Source organism: Labeo rohita, chromosome 22, assembly GCF_022985175.1.
Source record: "Labeo rohita strain BAU-BD-2019 chromosome 22, IGBB_LRoh.1.0, whole genome shotgun sequence".
In the NCBI taxonomy this organism is placed as follows: Eukaryota; Metazoa; Chordata; class Actinopteri; order Cypriniformes; family Cyprinidae; genus Labeo; species Labeo rohita.
Genome location: NC_066890.1, coordinates 42808454 through 42833135, shown reverse-complemented (window position 1 = coordinate 42833135; position 24682 = coordinate 42808454). Strand labels below are relative to the sequence as shown.

The following is a 24682-nucleotide window of genomic DNA, read 5'->3' as shown; positions in this document are numbered from 1 at the left end:
TGTTCATTTATGTACATTATCTAAATCTCTTCATTGCAGAACATGTTGCCCTAATTTCTGTGTTGACTGCCATTGACCCATCCACCAAATCACAAAATGGCCGCCGTCCAGAGGATTGAGTGAATGTCCCTCAAAAACAAAGTGAACGAGTGAAAAATAATTAGGAGAAGAGCTATATAGGATTATCTCTCTTCAAAAGCCACTAGGACTTAGCAACAGTGTTGCTTAAACTAGGTAAACACATATCCAGTTGACTAGTACAACACTACTAGACCAAACAGTCATGTCAAGAAAATGTTTACTTCAAATATTTCATTCCAAGCTCATGATATGTCCACCTTGTGATCACAAAGATGCTTAATCACCCAATAGATTTAGTCATGAGGAAACAACATAGCAATGCTAACATTAGCACTGCTATTCATTATCTTCAAAAACATTTCCTAGCAACCAAACTGTTAAGGATAAACAATTCTATGGTAGTATTTGATATGCAGGTCTACGATTATCAATATAGACAATAATTGTCATGTTTTCCTCTCAAGTCTCTAGAAAACCTTCTTATCGCATTTTGTGGGAAGGTTAATATTTGCCATGAGAGCTGCCATGTTAACTTGACAAATATGTATGAAATCTGTGGAAAAACAAGCTTGGAAGTCCAACTTCAAGTGGTGTTTCTTTGTATTTTTTCTAGTACAAAGTTGTAAATTCCAACATTGCCATCATTATTGTTGAGCATGTTCTTCAATCCCATTTCATGGGGGTTGGGCTCCTGTTTGCCCATCCCCCACCACTAAACTACAACTCCTGTAAGAATGTAATCGCCCTTATTTCACATTTTTAATTACATATATATTTAAATTTATATTTTATATATATGCACGTGTATACCAGGCTATTTATGACAATTCGTGACTATATTACTATTAATGTTATGCAATAAATGTTTAATAATTTAATAGTCTGTGGTCACTTTCTGCTTATATATTCCAAACATATTTCTTCACCATTGTTCACAACAACATGAAATTCTTCTTTTGTACTTAACATAAACAATTTTTAACCTTAGCTAGCTATTTTCGCGATAGCTCCGCCCCTTCTTCCAGTCAGCCACTCCGAAACTCTCCCCCTCTGAAGCTTTGAGAGCCATTTTTGTTTCATGGCAGAGAGCTCGGCGGCTCTCATTTCAATGCTCTCAGAAGGGACTCGGTAAAAGGTAAGACATTATTTAAAAATTACGTCTTTCTTTGGACTAGGAAGCGCGGTGTTACAGCAGTATGACATTTACTTCAAGCAGGCTCGCCATAAAGACACCGTATAAGGCTTAAGCTCAACTACATTTAGCCTGGCTTTTTGCGTATTAGTTTTTCTCAAGTAGACACCCAAAGTGGGTCTGAAAAACGTCTGTTGTTTTTGAAACGGTGTTATTCTGTTCAATCGCGAGGTAATAGTCAACCGGTAAGTATTAGACGAATGTTTATCTCCCGTTTTCGCCAGCTGAACGTTCCTCTATTGTATTGTGTTGCATCGCCATTTGAAATGTTATTGAATGTAATTCTGAATTATTGACGTTTACTGCTACAAACCTATGGTTTCGCCGTATCATCTCGCCTCTTGTATATCATTCGATCTGTTTTAACGCTTTGGTTGCTAAGGAAGATTAATATAGCTTGTAAAGACCGGATCTGTGTATTTTTGTATGCGCTTGGTTACGTCAAACCTCGTGAAGTATCGCAGTTTAGGGGCGCTGCGCGATCTAGCTACTAGCAAAACGTGCTTGTATTCATGTATGTGGTGTGAATTCAAATACAAACATAGGTGTAAATGATAGATTTCATTACAAATAACCCATGAAACAAAAGGCATGCCTATATTTTAGTTAAATTGCATGAAATTGTTATAATGTGCTGGACTTCGTGGTTTAGGTAAATTACTTTTCAACTAAATAAAATTAGTTTTGTATATGAACTACAAATTTACTATTTACAGTATGTGTAATCGCAATAAGCTTAATTAGCGACCAGTCACAACTATATCAAATTGCCAGGATGTTTGTTGACGAACGCATCGTAGCGCTAAGTTCTGTTTATTCGGAAAACCGTCTTAGCGTTTTTAAAAAAGCGAATTTGCGTTCTCTAAATAGTAAATGTCATAAATGCTATTTAAGGTCTTTTTAGGAGTCTATTCACACAGGGTGCACAACTGTATTCTATCTGTGTAATTTTAATTTGTTGCACTGTCAAAATTTGCTGTAGGGACATTTTTGGTTGTTACAAAAGTGTTTCGCACCTGTGCTAAATATTTTGAAAAGCAACATGGCAGAGCAGTGTCATTTTTTTTTAAGACAAAGGACTGATCTCATGAATTTGAGGGTTGGGTAAACATGGACTGTTTACATTACAGTGAATGGCAGTTACAGTCAGCATGAAATGAAAATTCACATACATTTATCTGAAATTTACAAAATGATCTATTTTCTAAATGCAGTTAATCTAAGACCCTATTTGCACTAGTGTGTTTTCATTTTAAAACAGCGTTTTAAGCCGGTTCTGTGATTAGTAGTAAATCTTCATCATGTGGGTTCAGCTGGAGTGGCAATTAATACACAGAGCCGTAAATCACTGACAAGGTGCGCAAAATCGCATTAATAATCAAATGTGATTCATTTGCAACTATGAACACAATATTGCGTAGCTTGTCGGTGATTTACAGCTCTGTGTATTAAATGCTGCTCCAACTGAAAGCACATGATGGAGATTTACTACTAATCACAGAACCAGCTTTACTGACGAGATGCGCATGGCAAATGCATGCAATTTATCGTGCAACCCTACTCGTGACTTATGTTAAACTAAGTTGTTTAGTGGTTGTGCACCTAATTAAAATTGTTTAGTGCACCTAAACCCCACCCCTTTCTTACAGTTGACTGCGAATTCTGATTCACACCTGCATTCATCCAATTAACAATAGACACAACCATGTCCCCATCCAACATTTCTTTTTCGAAAATACTTCACTCTGATGTGCGTCACTATACTAAAAATCTGTCACTGCTGTTAAATCGCAAAGTATAAAAAGCTTTTAAACTCAGCTTGCGTTGCTTTCCAGTTTTTATAATGCAGGATGAATGATTATTTTCTAAAAACTACGTTTTCTAAACATTACAGATGATAATACTTTAAAAAATAATGAAAACGCACATCAAATAGGTGTCTTGGCAGTGTAAATGTACAGGAAACGTTAAATCTCAATAAGCATTTATGTTAAAATGCAATGTAGCATTGTGTTACAGGTTGTTTTTGTACTGAAATATTATGTTTATATGCATTTTCAATACTAACATTCATTCATAATGAAGAAATATCTCTGCGACATGCAGATTCTAGTAGGTTTGATATGTGTTAAAGCAATTTATCATGAAATCATTACACTCTGTTAAGCAAGTTGTGTTTTTTTGCGCTACATTTACAAACGCAGTGCATTCTTGTACGTTTTAAGGCAAGAAACATACTTAATATAGATGTTAATGTTTGGACACAGATTGTAAGAGTATGGTTCTGTTGATTGCCTAAAGAATGCTGTTAACGAAAAAATCTCAGTACATAAATGATACATTTAATGATAAATTTCCCAGATTTTCCTTTTTTAACTAGCAACTTTCAACTTGCTCACCATGTTTCTTTTCAAACAATTGTTCCACCCTGTCAATAACCCAGACAGCACACAAACGTCTGCAAGATGTCTGTTAAAGATCACTTGATCTGGAAAGCATCTGCTGTGTACAAACATCTGACAGACATCTATAAGATGTCAGTTTTACATACATTCTAAATCATAAACATCTTAAAGATGTCTAATAGACGTCTATTTGATATCTGATAGGAGACGTCCTATAGACGTATCGCAGATGAGCAAACACTCTAAAAAGTACGTCTTGCAGATGTAAATGCACACGTCAAATAGACATCTCCATGATGTACGTGTACTATCAGGGACATACAATCTAAATCATAAACATCTTAAAGACATCTAATAGACGTCTATTTGACATCTGATAGGAGACATCCTTTAGACGTATTGCGGATGAGCAAACACTTTAAAAAATACATCTTGCAAATGTAAATGCAGACTTCAAATAGTCTCTGTAATTTACGTGTGCTATCGTGTGCTTTTTGGTCATTTTCAAATGGGAAAACTGACAGTAAAAGATTGTTAGCGCTCTAGCACTCCTAGTGGTATGAATGGAAAACCAATGTGTGTTTGCAAAATGCATGAACTAGGTTTCATAGCTAGAAGTTAGAGCTGGTTGTATTTTTTCTTAAATTAAGCTAGCACGATTTCCAATACAAATGTTGACGCATGCATCCAATACATTGTCATTGCACCAGTGGCATAATAATTAAGGGTGTGTTCACACTTTTCATGTTTGGTTCGATTAAAACGAACTCTGATGTGATTGCTCTGTTAGTGCGGTTTATTTGAGTAAGTGTGAACGCTGCCATCCAAACCTTGGTGCGCACCAAATAAGCGTACAGAGACCACTACAAAGATGGGTCTCGGTCTGCTTCCAAACTAACTCTGGTGCAGTTGGAATGAAATATGAATGCGACGCAGACCAAATAATTCTAAACAAACCAAAAACAGGAAGTAATGAAAAAAATGCGACACTATGCGATATGATTTCATGAAGGGAACAAGTGTATCTAAAACAAAAATAGCACAGGGCAAACGTGGAGCAACAAAGTGCCTTTTATGAGCTTTTTGTGAGTTCTCAGGTGGTGAAAATGAAATCATGTACACTCAACAATGAGCGCGCTTAGTCCAGCAGACGGCACTAGGTGTATTTTACTTACAGCGGCGCTGAGCAGTTAAGCTGAAACCACCTTTTCCGTCACGAAATATACATCATTCAACCCGACCAATCAGGTTGTGAACATATCACTATGCCTTTAGGTTTGTTATCTTTAGGTTTGCTTTCAAATATGCCAATGTGAATGCTTAACGGAGCAGGACCAAATGTATCGTTTTCCTTTTGGTCTGGACCAAATAAACCAAACAAACCGTAATACAAGTGTGAACACATCCTAAGAGACAATATTGCCTGACCACATGATGGTGTGCCTGATTAACCACTCACGTGTGAGAGCACTCTGTGAAAGAACGTAATGTAGAAATAGTGTTAGCATCATGGAGACGGTGTCAAAGAAATGTAGTAACATTTCCGCTTAACCACAACAACCTGTTAGAAATAACTCATTGTGGACTTTAGATATGACTGTGAGCACACAGAAAACTGCCTCTGGACCACGGAAGTTTTAAAAGGCGTATAAAGACTTGAAAAGATGTGCAAATGACACATTTTTGTGTTGCAACCATGACCCAATTAGGCAAGTGACAATTCTGTCAACAGTCCCGAAATGCAGGCAAAAGTCTTGAATCACAGCACGCTTTGAGAGAGTGAAATAGAGAAAATATGGTGCAGCTAAATTACTCGCGTGGTTTTCGAATGACTGATTTAATGTGGTAATTTGTGGGGATTTATTTACTCATCCAACCTACATGTTAGTTAAATGTATAATTAATTAAATACATGTTATATTAAATAAATGTTTTCAGGAATTTCCCTCACTATAAACTCAAAAGCTGTGGGAATGAAACTATGCGGTATGCACACAAGTGACTGTACGCAAACAGCTTGATTGACAGGCAAGCTGACCAATCATAACGCAGAATCCAGCCATTTTGTCCGATAAACACATCATACAAAAGAGTAGATTAACTTTGGTGGACTTGAAACTTGAGAAATTGTGTATATTGATGTCTTTCAGCGGTTAAAATAAAATGCGTTCTGATGTTCATTCATGTTCATTTCGTGCTTCAAGTAAATAAAAAAAGACGATCGATTCACGTGTCGATTAATATAATAAGGCAATACAGTAATTTTTCACGACACATTAAAGAGACACAAAATGCTGTTTGTTTGAATTTCTTTAAAAAAACAACAACATTTTAAGCTGAGACTAAACTAAATAGGGTGGGCTTTTGCGAAGGGTCAATTCCCCACCAAAATTCAGGACATAATTCTATTATACAGAGATTTGTGAAATAAATTTCCATGACTTTTCCAAATCTTTTCCAGGCCTGGAAATTGTCACCAATGTGATTATGCGAATGCTCCGTTACCTCTCCCTGCTCTAATCACATGCCAGATCCGTCACCCCGCTTTGTTCCGGGACCTCGTAATTTACAGATTAAGCACTTGTTACACATTAAAAAAAATCTAAATTGTGAATTAATCAAAGTTTCGGAAAAAAAACTACAAGATTGTCCAGCCCTACTAGAAGTGCTTGCATATTTTGTACTTTCCTGCAGCGTACAATTCCATTACTAATCAGACACAGCTGCCTCTTATGTTCAGCTAATCCTGAAGAGTTTGATTAGCTTTTTCAGGTGTGTTTGATTAGGGTTGGCACAAAACCAGACAGGACAGTGGCCCTTAGAATTGCCGTTCAGTAGCTCTGACTTCACCACAAACAAAATTTTAAATAGAAACAATGCATTCCAAAGGAACTATTCACACCCAGGATGAACATTCCGTTGATGAGAGAATGCAGTATGAATTTTTGCAAATTAACAAAAACCTCACTGACCAGTAAGTTCTAGTTAATGATTCTTTCTCATACACGATACTTCTAGTTCAAAACATCTATTCAGTATGTGGAAAATTTCTGGAATTTGGAAAATTGCTTTTTAGAGTAATAGGTTATCTACGAAACATGTTTAAAACATTCCCTGTCCTGAAGTGAATAGTTAAGTTTCATTTACATTTGAAAATTAAATTGAGTACCTCAAAACGACTAAATCTTTAGCTAGGCTATTCATCGGTTGTTTACAGCTAGTATTAACATTCCCCTTTGTTGGGATGGGGCTACACACAAGTTTAAACAGGATCCAAAAGGTTTCATGATCTGTTCAAAACATGTCTGAAACACAATTTACATAAACTTTTGAAAATGAGAGTGGTTAAATGAGACACTTTGGCAACACATGTTAATACTAGATGTAAACAACAATCTGTCCTGGCTGAACACTTGTGAGTGGTCCCATTCGCACCAGGTGCAAACATTTGCATACTGACAATCCAATGTTTTTTGTTGTTTTTACAGAAAAATTCAGGTATATTTAGAGAAAACTGACCAACAAGATTATTCCTGTTTCATGAACCACTGCTGATACGCAGTCTAGTGTTTTAGTGGCGGCCATTTTGTCACTTACCATTGGATTTGTTATCTGTGCAACCTGGTGTGTTTTGGTGTTGTTTTTCACATTTATATAGCCATACCTTTTGTCATATATGACCCTGGACCACAGAACCAGTCTTAAGTAGCACCGGTATATTTGTAGCAATAGCCAAAAATACAATGTATGGGTCAAAATTATTGATTTCTCTTTAATGCCAAAAATCATTAGAATATTAAAGGGGTCATCGGATGCTAAGTTCACTTTTACATGTTGTTTGAACATTAATGTGTGTTGGCAATGTATGTACACATCTACCCTATAATGATAAAAATCCATGCAGTGGTTTTGAATTAATCTGTAGAAATAATATCCCCTTCTTCAAATCGAGCCATTCTCCGATGCCGGCGTCACACTGACAGAGGCCGCTCCCACCATAGTTGATTGACACGAGCGTTTTACCTCAGACCTGTCAGCTGAGGTAAGTAGTTAGTTGTTTCGATGCCAGAGCACGGATGTAAGTTAGACAAGAATATCTCCGCAGTTGAGGTGTTGTGTTGCCGGATGTAATAATGAACATAGTGGTCGTCATTTACTCCCGACATCTGAGCCGCTGAAGATGCAGTAGATTACGTTTGTTTGTAAATGGAGTGCGCCTCCCGATCCACATATATCTGTCCATGTTTGCGTGAATCATTTGTGATCCAGCTTCACTTACAGCAGAAGTGAGTATAAGGGTTTTTTTTTTTTTTTTTTTTTTTTGAATCTTTGCGATCGCTTTTCCTAATAACGTGCTAGTTAGCAGGTCTAATGGCTAAAAGCAGCTAAAATAAACAGGCTCGTCACTCCACAGAGAGAAGAGAGGGGTGGGGCAGGGCGAGCAGAGCTCATTAACATTTAAAGCAACCTCGACCAGAACAGGATGATTTTTGCAGAGCTGATTTTGGCAAGGTAAAAAAGGTGTTATTTACACTACCACTGAGAAATTTTAACCAAAGCATGTTATAGACTTTTCATTAAGACACTAAAGAATCATATCAACTTGTGGAAAATGGGCATCCGATGATCCCTTTAAGTAAAAATTATGTTCCATGAAGATATTTTGTAAATTTCCTACTGTAAATATATCAAAATGTAATTTTTGATTCCAGATTTTCAATTAGTTGTCTCTCGGCCATATATTGTCCTATCCTAACAAACCATAAGTAAATGGAAATCGTATTTATTCATTTTATTCAGTATTCTCAATTTAAAAAAAAAATTACCCTTATGACTAGTTTTGTGGTCCAGGGTTGCATATTATCATGGTTTAAATTCGTGCACTTCTTGTTCTCCATCTTCTTTGTTTCCAGACCTGCCTAAAATTTTTTAAAACAAATTTGTAAAACAAAGTTTTCATTTAGCCTGGCGAACACTTATCACTCTTGGGGCAGATGTACTAACAGCTTGTGCCAGCGCAAACCGCCTTCTGGTGTTAAAATTGTACTGCCAGAATTCACATGCAGTCAAGACTTAGCACTGAAAATGCACGGACACGATTATTTTTGCATATTTTTTGTATATTTACATTAGTAGGAGTTTCCCTTTCAGCCGCAAAATTTATGGCAGGAGAGTATTAAAATAAATGACACAACATTTGCGTCAAATTGCTAGTATTTGCGCCATTTAATGCCCCGAAAAAGCATGTCTTAAAGCAGGTGGTAATTTGCGCTGCTCTTGGTAGATTGCGCTGGTCAATATGGAAATGATCTGGCTGTGTCTGTGTTCTCTAATGTGTGCATTGTCAGTAAATCAAACATAGAATTTTCCTCTCCCGTTTATGGAATTGCACTTTAACACTAATTTGCCCCGTTTAGAAAATCTTGCCCTTTGTGTCAATAGACCTTTCAGATATAGATGTGATTCATCTCACATTTGATGTAAACAGTCCCCTATTGTCTGTTACGCATAAAAGTAGTTTAATCTGAACTTTTTAGCCTGCATATTCAGAGCAAGTTGCTGATTGTTGTTTTTTGTGGTCATTGTGTGAATTGCATAAATTTAATTGGCTAATTTAGTAATAACACGACTGGACAAATGGTCAAACAAAAGGTCTGTTCACACCAAGAGTGACACAGTCCTATTTGGTCAATTTGATGATGACGTGTCTGTCATGGTTTAAAAGATTGGTTGGTTGCAAAGCAAGTATTTGGACTTTGGATACTATAGATGCCCTTCAGTCCCAGTGTGTTTTTGTCTGGTCATCCATTTTGAATGAGTGAACTCATCAGTCAAACAGATCTGATTCATCTGCACTTGAACGGTCTTAATGTTGAGTTCTACGCTAATGGCATCTTCATGATTGTTTTAATGCTTGTTTTCAGAAGCAGGTATCTTGCAAGTCTTGTAAGTCCCATTCAAACCAAGAATGAAACAAAGAGAAGAATTGATCTGTTCTTCTAAACCTTTGTTCTATAGGACTGCTTTGTCACCCTAGTGCCTAGGCAACACCAAGGTGTCACTTTTTTTTTCCTTATTGGTATGAAAATTGAGTAATTTTAGAGATGTAGATATTGCCATTCATTTCTTAGCTTTTTATTGAGTATCATGTCCCAAATGCATTCCTTGCCCTTTATGATTTGGATCATCAATCATCACGGGGCTTCATAAATTTACTTGGGAAGCAATGCCGCTTAGGATATTAAAACTTGTTTTTATAGATTGTATCTGGTGTGTTTTGTCTTACTGTGCTGCCAGATTATTTCACTTTTTTAACTTATGCTTGAAACAAATTAAAAATCTGCCTGTTGCTGTACGCATTCCCTAAAAATAATTCATCTACATTGTTTTTCTCTGCTGATAGTTTTGTAGATTTGCTCTTAGCAAGCCTAAACAGACAGAAAATATGTAAAATATGGTAAAATATATTCTTAGATAAAATATATTGGTAAAAGCGATATCTTTGTTGCAATATCCTTTCAATGTTTAAGGGGATTTCCTATGACTGGCGTCAACACTGGTCAATGCATTGAATCAATGGGCACACTTTGCTTGAAACATCGTTTTCATGCATATCGCTAAAAACGGTGGCAGCTACGTTGAGTCACATGATGAATAAAAGATCTCCACAAGTAGCTTTTCCTCAAGCTGAAGTAAATGCTAATAAATAGAAGGCACACAAATACAAAACACCATCATGGTAACATACATAGGGATGGGTACCGAAACCCGGTATTAAATCGGCCCTGGTGCTAAATTATTAAAGACTGGAGTATCGATAAACTCTGATGTTAACAGTTCTGCTATCGGTACTGGAGAGTTTAAGAAAATACATTTATTATTGCTATATATACATTATGTTGCCAATTCTATCTCTCCAGAGTCGCCACCTGTTTTTATATGCAGTACTATTGGGACATTTGTCTATGATGCATTTTTGCTATTCGCAATTCAGAGGAGAGATCGCAATAGAGGAGCTACAGAGCGTGCAATATGAAAGCCCTGTTGAACTGTAATGACAGAGGACAGAACTAAACAATCAAAAGTCTGCTTACACTTTAGGCCTGAGCTGTGATATTAAGCAAATTTTATTGATTTCGATGTTATTCTTTCAACTTCTTTACCTTCACAGCGGTGTGCATACGTTCCTCCGTAAAACCCAAACTTAACGTCAGAATCAGCACAAACGGTGATTGTTGTAAAATGCAGTCTTTACTGTTGATAAATTGCAGGACATGTTTGATAAAACATTGAAATGACAGTAATCCAGGTTAGAGATGCTGTTTTCCCAGCTGAACTGTGTGTGCACGCTCCAAAATGGACAACCAATTACACTTTGGGCTTCAAGTTTGTGTCCAAGCAATCAAACACACACACATATGTCAATGTGGCCGGCTTGAAGAGTATTCAGGTAAATACAGTTTATGTCTTGGACTTGAATAGCTGTGAGAAAATCCGATGTGTCAACACAATCTCATGAAAGTGCGTATCATTACCACGAGTTTCTGTTTCTATTTGGTGTTCTGTTTGTATGTAGAAATTGACTTTGCATGATACGCAGTGGTTTGGATTAGGAGTGTGGGGTGGGTGTGTGTTATATGTACGCCAAAACTGTGTATCACATACATGCCAAGCCATTGCGTATCATGTGCATGTCAAAACTGCATATCATATAAACGCCAAAAATGCGTATCATATGTACGCATCATATGCATGCCAAAATCAATTTCTGCATGTAAAAAAAAAATATATAAAAAATACCTACACACTGGTGCATTTACAAATTAATGTTTTATATACATTTCATTAAATTATATATTTTTTTTTACATAATATGAAGCAATGTTAATTAAAGTGCTCCTATTATGCCTTTTCAAATATGTCCTTTCATGCAGTGTGTCATGTAGCTGTATGTGAACATAAACTATCTGCAAAGTTGTGAAGCCGACAGTGCACGATAAATAAAGTTATTGTCTATCAAAGAAAAGAGTCGGTTCACATTTGCCTTAACGAGTCGTCAGGAATTTAAATCTTTTTCTGTTAAGGCCATACGTCACAAAGTAACACATTTGGATAATGTCCGCCCACGTTCTACGTCGTGAACAACTTGCCCGCCCACAAACACAGTAAAATTTCCATGTGGTTTACGTCACATGGAAATTGACACGTACATTATACAGAAGACGCTGTATCATACGCGGTGAGCAAGATTGTTTTATATTCACTTCCAAAAGATGAATCTACAAGGATTGTATTTTCTAGCGATCATTAAAAAAAAAGGTAGTTGTGTATGTTATGTTGTGTAACAACCCTGAACATGTCATGCTAACCGGCGAAATCACGCTTCTGTAGTTCTGTTGTTCAGCTGTGGACCGACTGTAGTCTGACAATTTGTGATTGATGCAGCTTTACTGTCTGTCTGTCTCATTAGAGTAATGATAAAGGATGGCGCACGAAGCGACTTTCACAATGAATGCGAAAAGCGCTGTGCTATGAAACCCATTCGTTTCAATTGCTTCCGCCCTGCGAGGACGGCTTGTTTCTGCCTCAACCAAAGCGGTCACTGCGGACAAAGTTCAAATGAGTTGTTCAAATGAACTTTTGCTGCTGCGCTCAGAAGGGCTGCACTGAACCCAGCGCTTTCCGCGTTCGGTGTGAAAGCCGCCTTAATGCATTATACAATGTTGACGTTTACAACATAGAGGTGTGCCTGGTTTGCTTACATAAGCAAATTGCGAGCACTTTCCACGGTAGACTGTGCTAACTTGTCGATCCGCCACTTCAGGCGTTTCATCGTCAGACTCCGGCTCGAATTGCTATGGTAAAATCGATGCCATCTTTTCTATGTACTGACAAATATCCAGGGCTGTCAATCATTTATGGCAATGGACGTTTCGTTCTCCGACACGCTATACGCGGTAGACCAATCATAAAGGACTGCGCCATCTGACCAATCACAGCAGTGAGGGCTCACGGAAAGGAGGGGTTTAGAGAGACTGATTCTTCGAACTGCTTCACACGAGTCGTTTATGAATCATTTAGAAATGGGGTAAAATTAAATCTATTTTGGGGGGAACTGAATTGTTTTTTGACTTTGCATACATGTAAACCTGTTTTGGGAGTCTGTTAAAACAATATTAGCAACCTTTAAAATGGCATAATAGGGGCACTTTAACGATACCCATCCCTAAACATACATGACACTAAAATACACACTATATGAGCAGGTAATTTTCTGTTTTTACTGGCCACTCACACAGAATACGTATTTGCATCTAAAACATTTTAAGAAATAATGCCTACTCCACCCTGTTGCCATCAAATACAAAAGTTGCCATGCCAACATGTTATTTTAAACAAAAACTTGCAACACTTTCCCCGCCTTTCCCCTGGTTTTCTGGTTGGTCCACTATTTTGGAATTGACATTAATGAGAGATGCTGCACTTAACTTAACTTGACTTAAACGTGCCAACTACAAGACACTGCAAAAGATGTGAGCGCAGTGGTCATACGCATCCGTATAGTGCCAGCTACACACGCGGTAGTACGTTTTTAATGAATGAGAAAGAATAAACAGGATTTAAAAAACAAAAAAAACAAATAACCGACATAGGAAAATTACTGTACGTTGGTTCGAGGTTCTGAGTTTCCATTACTTATCGATTAATCCTGCAGCCCTACCTAATGTAAATAACTGATTTTTAAAAAGTTATTTTTTTTAAACAAATATGAAGGGAATTATGTGAATGTCAATTTATGTTTTGTTTTTTTGTTTTTTTAATACTGTAAATAATAAGATGACCTTTTAATGAAATTTAGAGTATAATTGTTTTTTACCATTATAAATTACAGTCATTTTTTACAGGGTGCCACAAAAGAAACCGTGACAGCCCTAGTTATAGGCAGCCCTATTTGTACTATTTTTTTACAACAACTTCAAAATAAATCATTTAGAAATAAAAAGCCATTTTCTACCATTATTTTTAGCCCCGTGTTAAAATCAGCAGGTCTCTTTTAAGACTTGCATGTAGGAGCCCACTGCTGTGATTGGGTAACATCTTTGCATGTGAAATAAGTAACACATGTGGAACTCTTTTAAAAACTACGTTTTACTATTATTGCTGCCGAGATCAATTAAAAGTGACAACATTTCACAATGCAGATATCACTATTGCAGCACGTGCGCACCAGTAGACAGTGCTTAATTTGAATATAAGAACAGCAGTTAAACGGAGTGGAAAATGCAAGGTTTCTAAAAAGTAATTAATATAGTAAAATATATATGCTACAACAAGGTTTAATCTGGCCAAAGAGGAACACAGCCGTGGTTTTCTGATATAAAGACAGGTAATCCTTGAAGCACAGCTTCACACTTGCGCAATACAAGAATATCTGCTAAGTGTGTTACTTATTTTTTTCAACATGGAAACCGTGTGCTTGCACTCTGTCTACACTGATCGTTGATCACATGAAGCAGTATCTGCTGGTACAATCACAGATACACAGATAACAAGTAGAGTTATTAATTGTGATACTTTATTTTTTACAGACATTCATTCAGGGCTTGGACTTCATTTTTGAAAATGTGGGAAATTCCCACATGACTCTTGTGGGGGGATATTTTTAGTATTTTTAGAATTTTTAGAATTTAGAATTTTTAAAAAATGTAATTATCTCACCTAAATGTTTGATCATGCGGTGCATTTTTGTTTTTACAATGGGGTAATTGCGTCATCCGAAGTGAGAACGACAGTGCAGGTGCTAGGTGAATGTTATATGTGTGTTTTAACTTTGCATAGCACGTTATCTCTAGGAGAATGTGCTAGTGCTGAATGGTTTAAACACTGGCAAGACTTAAAAAGAAACGCAAGTTATAATATGTACTAATGATGTATTGACTATTTAGAAATAAAAAGCCATTTCCGACCATAATTTCATCTCTCTGGTTTAAATCGGAAGATCTCTTTAAAGACTTAGGGTTAAGTCTTCATTTGATTATGTAAACGCTGCCATCTGAACCCTTGCACTGTAAAAAAAATAAAAAACACAATTTGTTGAGTCAGCTTAAAATAATTTGTTACCCTGCTGCCTTAAAATTTTAAGTTCAGTCAACTAAAATAAGTTTAGTCAACTTGAAATGTTAAGTTGTACTAAGTAACAACTTAGATATTTTTGTTTGCTAAACTTAACAGAGGGGTAAGTAACCCAGCTGCCTTAAAATTTTAAGTTGATTCAACTCAAATATCTAAGTTGTCACTTAGTATAATTTAACATTTCAAGTTGAATAAACACACACTTTTTTTGAGTTGACTGAACTTAAAATTTTAAGGCAGCCAGGGTACAAATTATTTTAAGCTGACTCATTAAACTCTGGTGCTGTTTGAATGAAATACGAACTCAACACGGACCAAATACTTTTGAACGGGCCAAAAATAGGATGCAGTGACAATTGCACTGATAATTCTGTGTCAACTGTGCAGCTTGATTATGGTGCAGACACAATGTGGTGATTTGAAGTCATTTGTGCATTTTGAGAGCGAAAGAGAGCGTGCACATGAAATTACATCTCACATAAAGTTTTCAAATTAAGATAAAGAAATATGAATTCCTTGTCATTGAAACGGTGCCGCTGCATGTCATGCCAAACCTCCATGGCCGGCACATCGTTAGCTTGAGTTTGATTTGTGAAATTAGCCTTTATATAGACTTTGTCACTAACGGTTATTTTAGTAATCAAGTAATCGGTCGATTATTCTGACGATTAATCGAGTAATTGGATAATTATAATACATTTTTCTGTGGTAATAAAAATAGACCTAAGTGAACAATAGCCTTTAAAATTACTTAAAATAATAATTAGTTCGAATAAAGTATCAAAAGCAAGTAATTGTATGATTTTATTAAACAAAACTGTTAAAACGCATAATACGATTATCGGCCGATACCGTTTAGAAGCCGATCAGTCGGTGCACCTCTAAAACAAATAATGCTTGACTAAGATGTTCACATAGTTGAAAATAAACAGCCACTTTGCTAAAAATAAGATCCTTTGGAAGGTAATGTTGTTTTTAGTCCAGTAATCTATATAATATGTTTTTTTCTACTGCACAGAAGATCCCTAACTTGCAGATAGCCATGGCTAAGAAAGTAGTGATGTAGAAGTAGATGTTGATCAATATCTGTGCAGGAAGTCTTGTGCTGATGTATTATTATGTAATAAAAACGTGGAAGTCGAAAATGAGTCATTTTGCATGTTTGGTTTCGTTGAAAGCTGTGTCTGGAGTAACAAAAGTGTTTGAGATCTGAAACCTACAAAATGTTTTTATAGTACAGTGATAAGTCAAACATCAAGGAAAGTTAGATTACTCATATCACTTTATACGTTTAAACTGATTGTTTACTATTACTTGCATTATGGTGTTGTGCGTCTTCCAGATTTATTGAGTCCTGTTGTAGTTTTTATGGCAAGGGGATTCGCAATTCAGACACAGCCCTGAAGACAATCATGAATCCCCTGATGCCTAATTGCTAAAAGTGGAATTCACCCTACAATTCACTTTGTTCTTGATGCATCTTGGTATTTTATCATGGGCGTAGTGCCAAATCCATTGAAGTAAAACATTCAACAAGCCTCGCAAGTCACTGTGCTCTTTCCTATGTGGAATTATTTCAAATGTCATGTTCTCAATATAGTTCTGTTGGATCGAATTTGCAGATCTTACGTTTTTATTTTTTATTTCTAACATTTAATTTGTTTGTTCAGTGAACTAAATTATAAAAATTATGAAGGAGATGCAATGTTTAAACTATAATCAGAAAGCTATGGCCATCAAACGTTAAAGCAATGGTTGAAACTGTAGAACTGTTTTGAAGTGGCAAGCAGTGAGTTCAGATCCATTTCCCATGGATAGAGATATTCTTTAAACATCTTAGGGTATTAGAGCAGATTGCAAAGAAAGAGTGGGCCAGTGTTCTGTAGGTCATCTGCTATCGCAGGAAATTTATACAGCATCAGGCTAATACTTTACATACTACTTCAACACTTGTCAATGCATATTTCACAGTTGAAGTAATTTTCAAAACCACAAATTGTTCTTGACACAGTTATTCATGCAACTTTGTGTGGAATACAAACTCTACCAATACAAGCTCTACTTCTCTGAAGTATTGTAGTTCAAGAGCACTTTTAAAGAAATGTTTAAAAACTGACATTTTTCAATATGTTCAAACTGCATAACTAGGATGCTGTGTCTAGTTGAGTCATGGTACTGTTTTGACCCAAAGCAAACAGTAAAAAAAACATTGTTTGCCAAACTGCATCAGTCAAGACTGGCTTGGGTAATTTAGAGTGAGTACTTTAAACATCAATCATAACACTGACCTTTCAGACAAACTTACGGCCAACCATGTTGAACTGCTAGTGTTTTAGAGTTGCACAGAATTTGCAAATTTTTTTTTATGTGCAGAAATTGCTAAACAGTTGCTCTACTTACAGAAGAGTGTAAACTGGCTCAACTAATGTTGTGCACTTGGGATAGGACTAGGGCTGCCCTCGACTAAAGATTTTTCTGGTTTTCTATTTAAATTGGTTCATTTGAAAGTAGACCTTTCACTCTCTATAGATATATTTTTCAAGTCTGTAAAAGTTTCAAAGTTTCACACTCAAGTTCACAGAGACCGAGAAGGCAGAAAGTGCAACATTTCGTTGTTATTGTGAGTGCACACAAATAAACGTAGAGTCTTTACAGATTCTAAAGATGTATTACTCTTATCTGTATGGCCAAAATGACAGAGTATTTTAAGGACAAGTGCCCACACCGGAGCCTCCATCTGTCGTGAAGTGAGCCCGCTACTGTTGAGCTTCCACACTCTGCACTGACACTTCAATAGCGCACATTTTTCTAGGTCAACTTTGGATTGAGTGGCCATGTAAGGTTGCTACTACATACATCTTTCAGATGAAAAGTCATATTTGAGGTCAGTGAATGATAGGTGAGCGTTTGGATGTCCTGTCTGATGTACTATATTAACTTACCACATAGACCAGCTGTTAACGAACTGCATGATTGTGGAATCCTTTTTATTTCGGTGACTAAGCAGCTAATAAAATTTAATAAAAAGCCTTTTGCTGTTGACTAACGGTTAGTCGACTATTTGGGGGCAGCCCTAGACAGGGCTACCTGTTTTTTCAATCAACTGGGAACCCTATTTGAAAACCCTGTTATTGTTGCAGAATTTACACTTTACCTTTAAGATGCTGCTTTTCATACTAGATGCTATAAACTGTAATTAATGTGTGCACTTATAAATGACCACCCTAATATCCTTTTCATATTTACAGACACCTGAAGTCCTTATGCATACCAGCTGTGAAGGTACACCATGAATTTTGACGAGCAGGGCATGGGGAGGGTAGTCCATTCCTGGGCCAGATTTGCCCCAGCTGGACAAGCTGCCCTCGAAGAGGCCCTGAGGGTCTTTAACCCCATGTCCAAGGACCTGTCGGACAGCGAGAGACAAATGGCAACCTTTCTTCAAGAGCTGAGAAAAGAGGGAGCCAAGCCTGTGATTTTGAGGAGCAAAGATGTGTACGGATACACATCTTGCACCACAGAGCCAATCACTTCCAGGATCGGCAGCAAGGTTCAGAGAGTGCAGAAGCCTTGCAAGAAGCGAGGGCGGAAAGGTTTGGGCAAGGGCAAGGATGTGAATTACGCGATGCTCAGTCGAGCGGCAAAGGACATTCTCCAAAACCAACCCAAGATCCTGCTTACCAATCTCTCGGTGGACCGTCTCAAGCGGAATGTTGCGTCGACAGCACTAGATAAACATTCTGTTCAAGCACAGCAGTGCCTCAAGCTAACAAACATAAAGGGGCTGACGGGAGGCCACACCGCGAGGTTGCAAATTCATTTTGGTGCGGATTCAAAAAGCGCCCCCAGTTTTGCTCTGGGACGGCCACCTGATCTCTCTGGAATTCCGCACTCCCCGACGGAAAACGGCAGTCAGATATCGAACGTAGTTGCCTTGGACAACAAACGTGTTTTGTCATGTCCGTTCAAAGTAGACGACGCCCTCATTGGAGACTCTGCTCCGGTCGTCTGCCAAAATGGGTTCAGTCTTAAAGATGGTAGCATTTATAAAAAGATTGAAACTGTGGACAATGGCTCAGTGAGGAGACTCCGTTTCCAAAGCTATAACTGGTCCCAGTCGACGCTCACCAATGGCCGAGACGTTTCTAGACTGAATGGCAATGGTCTTGAATGGAAGGTTATAAAAGTAGACGATTCGGTCACGGACGAGGAAGTGAGGAGGAAGGCACAGAAAATCTTGCAAGTTAACTTGTCGCCTGTGATACAGATCCATCCCCTCGTTGACTCTGTATAGACTCTTGCTGGGGATTTTTTCGTTTCGTTTCCTCTTTTGTTAAGTTTTGCAGAGTTGCGTTTTGTGGAAACAAACCCTAGGGTATCTCTGGATGGGAGCATTGCAGTTACCTCCAAATTTTGCATTATCGTCAAGTAGTTACTGACATCATAATCCAAAGATGGGATGCTTGTTTTTTTTTTGTTTTTTTTTCCTGCTCTCACAGTATTTTGTTTTCCTGACACATCCCAACCTACCTTTCTTTTGTGTATTTTTATCTAACTTCTGAAGGATTGGACTGACGAACAAACCCTTATTTATGACTATGCAGTTCCCAGAATGCTCCTTGTGTTGGAATACTGTGGGCGTGGACTGCTGTCTTACTGGATCATGGGAACAGACTGAATTTGTAGAGTACTTGGATCCTGCTGATGTCAATGTCACCCCGGTTTTCTGACATCACCAGTTTTGTAATATGTTAGTCTGCCGGCATAGACTGCATATGATATTTTTGTTTAGACTCTAACATGTTTAAAATTGGGGGCACTTTTGCATATTAATTTAATTTCAGGGCAAAATAAATGGCCTTATTCTTTGAGAAGAGTGAAATTTAACTGAATCTTTGTACTCTTTCCTTCTCGATGTACTTGTTTCTTCCTGCACTCCACTTCTCATAAATTCCTCGAATGTTTCTTTTAACGTGCCAACCCTGTTTTTTCTTTTCTTTACAGTTTTGTTGGTGCCATGACCACAAAGAATTGCAAAAAATTGCTTCATTTTCTGAGTTCTCAGCATCCCGTCAAGCGGTGGACTTGCTTTGTCCATTGATTGAACGTACCTCAAACACTTGAATAAGAAAATGTTGTTGTCATTACTCCTGCAGTTAATTATGTACATTGTTCATTCCATACATCCATAAATTGGTTGGTCCATGTTTATGTTTAATGATTTGTGGCCATCTTGATCACCTTTTAACCAAATCCTGAAAACTACAAACCGATCTTCAATGGGATGGTTTTGATCCAGCACTAATTAAGGTGGTTTCTGAAGGAAGCTAATTGGAAAAGGACAAATTCATTCAGGTTGTCTGGTAAATCTTGCTCAAGGTGTTTTATTAAGGTCAGTGTTCTGGCTCACCAGGTTTTATTTGTTGAGGTTGATTCATGTGCATAGAGCAATCATTTTAGGGCACAACAGGAAGGACGCTCGCTTTTTGTGCACAAGAGGAAGAGATGTGTGAAATTCAAGTTAACGCCTAAGGCCTTTGGTTGATAATGTTTGTTTCAAACTATCGTAGATGATGGCAATGCAGCGTTTTATTGGTGCCACAAGTCAAAAATCATTATTAAATTTAAGTTGTGCATTAACCAACAAGTGGGTTTCATAAAGGATAACTTTCATCCACACACAAAATACAAGCAGAGTTTGTTTTCCTGTTCAGTTTTTATTTTCATCCAGTTGAACCTGTGACACTCAAAAGCTGTAAATGTCAGTGTTGTATCTTTAGTTACTGTTATCGAGTTGTGAATTAAAATATGTTTGAGAAATGTTTGGTGTGGATTACTGGAGTCTCAGTGCTTCATTTTTGAAAAGAACAGGCGACGGTATTGGTGAGAGAAATTATGTCTCCATTAGCTGTTTTATGAGGCCTGGACACAGCTGAATGTTGTTACGGCCAATAATCTTGAGAGCCGTTAAATCCCATTTTAGAAATGTGAGTCCTGCTCTAAAATCTGACTGGATAAACCATGTTCAAAGACGTTTTGAAATAGCTAATATACACACCAGCAAACTGTACATGCAATTTTATATTAATATGCCAAGTTGCTTGGCAACCGTAAATGACTTACTGTTTGGCTAATGAACTTGCCAGATGTTTTTTAGCAGATGAATTGCTTATTGTGATTATTACTATAAGTATGTTTAATTGTTTGTTGAACATTGGTGTGTTTTGGCATACTGATGCTGCTGCCACAGAGGGGTTTTAGACACCATTTCATGTGCTGAACAGCCTTAAGTATTAAAACCTCTAACGCATTGTTTTTAATGCCATATTGACGCTAAAACTGTGGGAGTAAGATTGTTGTTTATTTTTACTGCTGTTTCTCAGGATTTCAGATGATAATATTTCTAGTGCCTATAAATGTTTAATATGTTAAACCATGTTTGTTTCTCAACTTAAATTGTTTTGCCACACAATAACAAATTCCTTTTTTAATTTTTTAATGCTTAAACTGTTTTTCTGTGCTTTGCACCAATCATTTCCCACACTAAAAAAAATGCTGGGTTAAAAACAACCCAACTTGGGTTATTTGGCAACCCAGCGCTGGGTAAATATTGGACAGAACACATGCTGGATTATTTTGACCCAGCTTTTTAGGTTAAATGTTTTTACCAATCATGCTCAGCTATTGTTTAAAATATTATATTGCTGGCTTAAAATGGACTGGAACGTATAAAAACACACACAGAATTACTAGAGACAACAGCAATAATCAAAAGATGAACATTTATTGTTAAGCAAGAACACATGGACAAAATACAAGATAAATACAATATAGTTACAATATTACATACATTTAAACTCATTTAACAAACATTTTAGACATAAAAAATGTAACATTTAAAGAAGAATTTTAATTTTGGTGTATTCAACCGTTCTCTGTAATCGTTTTTAACCGAAATAGTGCTAATTCTCATGCCGGTATGTCGCTGAAATCTGAGCCGGTGAAGGGTTGCTGTTCGCCGGGTTAACTGCGAACTTTAGACCGCCTCCTCGCGTTTCACTCGTAGCTGAAAGATGCCATGACTGACTTCTAAAACTGCCCATAAACAAACAGTACTGACATTAGAGAGCATATTTTAAGATTAAACTAAGTAAAATAACAAATAAAATCCATTTATTTTATTCAATTTATTTTCAATCCTGCGAAACAACCGCTGCCAGCGGACTGACATATTGTCTTTATGTTGCGTTGCGTAAAATAATACAATTTACAGCACAGTAAAGACTTTATAAATGAAATAAAATGTATACTAACCTTTATTTCACTGAAGAAGTACCAGTCGTCGGCTCTGCAGAGGACTCAAAAAGCCCGCGCCCTGACGGTAATTCAGCAGCTGGGTTGTTTCGTCAGAGACAGTCTTAACCCAGCTGTTAGGTGGAAAGAAAACCATCAACTCTTAACCATTAAAATAAAACATAAAAAAATGGTTTTCTGTAGTGTGTTTTGGGACATTATCGGATCTATAGACCAATTTTGAGTAGAGGTCACTTGCAGCTGTGCGCGCATAGTGGTTTCAGAAAAACACCGGTAGCAAGTGGAGGTAAACGGGTAAAATCCATGGAATAAGAGAAAGAAGAAAAAAAAAAAATTGTGCCTTTTGATGTCAAAATCGGAATGCAAATCATTTCATACAATACTGTTGTCAAAGAGGCCATTTGAAGCTAAACGCAGACGTTTAAACGGACATGCTATGGATGAAAACGGCTATGATTACTCTACTTTTGCCATATGACGAGTTGTTTTTCCCTCTAGAGTTGTGGAATATAATCTCGGAATTGCGAAAATAAAGTCAGAATTTTGAAATATAAAATCAAATTTACCTTTTTTTTTATTCATTTACTCCATGGCTCCATACACTGCCACTTGAACCGCGCATAAAAAAGCGTCATCCCTGTTTCGGATCTGTAAGACTATTCCACTATCTAACGCCAATTTCGTTAAATAACAGTGCTTATCGCTGGGTGACAAGCTCTTGTAATATGCGAATAACTTTTTGAAAATGACATCTAATTAATATAATCTATACTCTTTTTTTAATCTAAGTATTTTGTACCGTGTCCTCGTAATTCTCTCGCTGTAAAGGCTATCTTTCCCGGGTTTTCTGCAACCATGCCCGCTCATCCCGAATGTTTACAAACAGATAATTGGTCTATTGTTTTTGACAAGCCACTAACAGAAGACGACCAATTACCAGTAGTACCAAGTACCAACAGGGTCCATTACAGTTTCCATTAAAAGTCCCATTTTAACCAGTAAAACCATTACACATTTTGTGATGGTGTCTATTGTTTTTTTCAGCAGGGTACCCAGCACCTGGGTAAAAATATTAAAAATAACCCAATAAAATGACCTAACAAGTTGAACCCAGCATTTGGATTTAAAAAAAATAACCCAGCACTTGGGTAAAAATACTAAAAATAACCCAATAAAATGACCCAATGGGCTGAACCCAGCATTTGGGTTAAAAAAAAAACAGCCCAGCATTTTTTAGAGTGCAGTCTTCCATCTTGCTGCCACCACTATCTTTTCATAAAACCAAACCCACTAGAGCTTACCATTATGGCATGAACGTTTTTGCAAGTCTGGTCTCATCATGCCGTTTTAACTTTTTAACTCAGATTGTTGAAAATCTCACATGCCATTGGGTAAATTCCAGCTAAGAAGTGTTGTTTCAACAAAAGCTTTCTTCTTCTATGTTAATGAAGTGGGTGGGGCATTGTTGCGTTGTGTACCATTTCAACCATCTGTCATGGAGGACTGCCGTTTCTTTGATGTTGCCATAGGCTTTTTGGTGGACTCTATTTCCCTGCCTTTTCTGGTCTGGCTATGTGAATTTGGTGATATGCCAGTCTGGCCAGATTAAACTAATTGGGGTTCACTATACATGTTGAAATATGGAGAACATCAGGCATGAGGAGGCCAAATGACATGAATTGCTGTGTCCTAAGTCCAAACATTGTAGAATATACATTTGCTTACAGACTTTGCATGTACACACTTAAAAATAAAGGTGCTTCACAATGCCATAGGAGAACCTTTATTGTCTAAGCGGTTCCATGAAGAACCTTTAACATCTGAAGAACTTTTCTGTTTCACAAAAGTTTCTCTGTGGCAAAAGAAGGTCTTCAAATTATAAAAAGGTAAGAAATAGATGGTTCTTTAAAGAACCTTTGACTGAATGGTTCTTGGTGGAACCATAAATGTTTCTTCTATGGCATCGCTGTGAAGAACCCTTTAAAGCTCCTTTATTTTTAAGTGTAATAACAGCACCTCTCGCCAATGGAATTTTTAAATATTTTCGGATAATTTACCCGTCCCTATGTTCATGTCTTTCTTTCTTCGCAAAGAAATTACGTTTTTTTTTTTTGAGGAAAACATTTCAGGATTTTTCTCCATATAATGTGCTTCTGTGGTTCCCAACGGTTTGAACGTCCAAATTGCAGTTTCAATGCAGCTTCAAAGGGCTCTACATGATCCCAGCCAAGGAATAAGGGTCTTATCTAGCGAAACAATTGGTCATTTTCTTAAAAAAAAAAAAAATTACATTTAGATACTTTTTAACCACAAATGCTCATCTTGTTGGAAAGGTTGCATGTGACGTAGGCGAAAATACCAACCCAGTGTTTACAAAGCGAACGTGCAAAGAAGGTCAAACACCCTTTACAAAGAAAGGTAAAACAATGATGTTGGACGGTTTTGAAGTTGGAGGAGAAAATGGGATGGAGTTTTTCCACCCTACTCTACCTTTTTTAACCGAAGTACAGACGAAGAACTAACCACAGGTGAACTTTCCAACTTGATTACATAAAGC

At 37.1% G+C, this 24682-nt stretch overlaps 1 protein-coding gene across 1 annotated transcript; it reads left to right on the top strand.

The window, feature by feature from the left end:
- The first annotated feature begins 1115 nt into the window (after nucleotides 1-1115).
- Nucleotides 1116-20633, top strand: ccdc71 (coiled-coil domain containing 71). The gene is made up of 2 exons (XM_051095007.1): nucleotides 1116-1216; nucleotides 18060-20633. The coding sequence occupies exon 2, from the start codon at nucleotides 18101-18103 to the stop codon at nucleotides 19103-19105; it is 1005 nt and encodes a 334-aa protein (XP_050950964.1). The 5' UTR covers nucleotides 1116-1216; nucleotides 18060-18100; the 3' UTR covers nucleotides 19106-20633.
- The last annotated feature ends 4049 nt before the right edge of the window (nucleotides 20634-24682 follow it).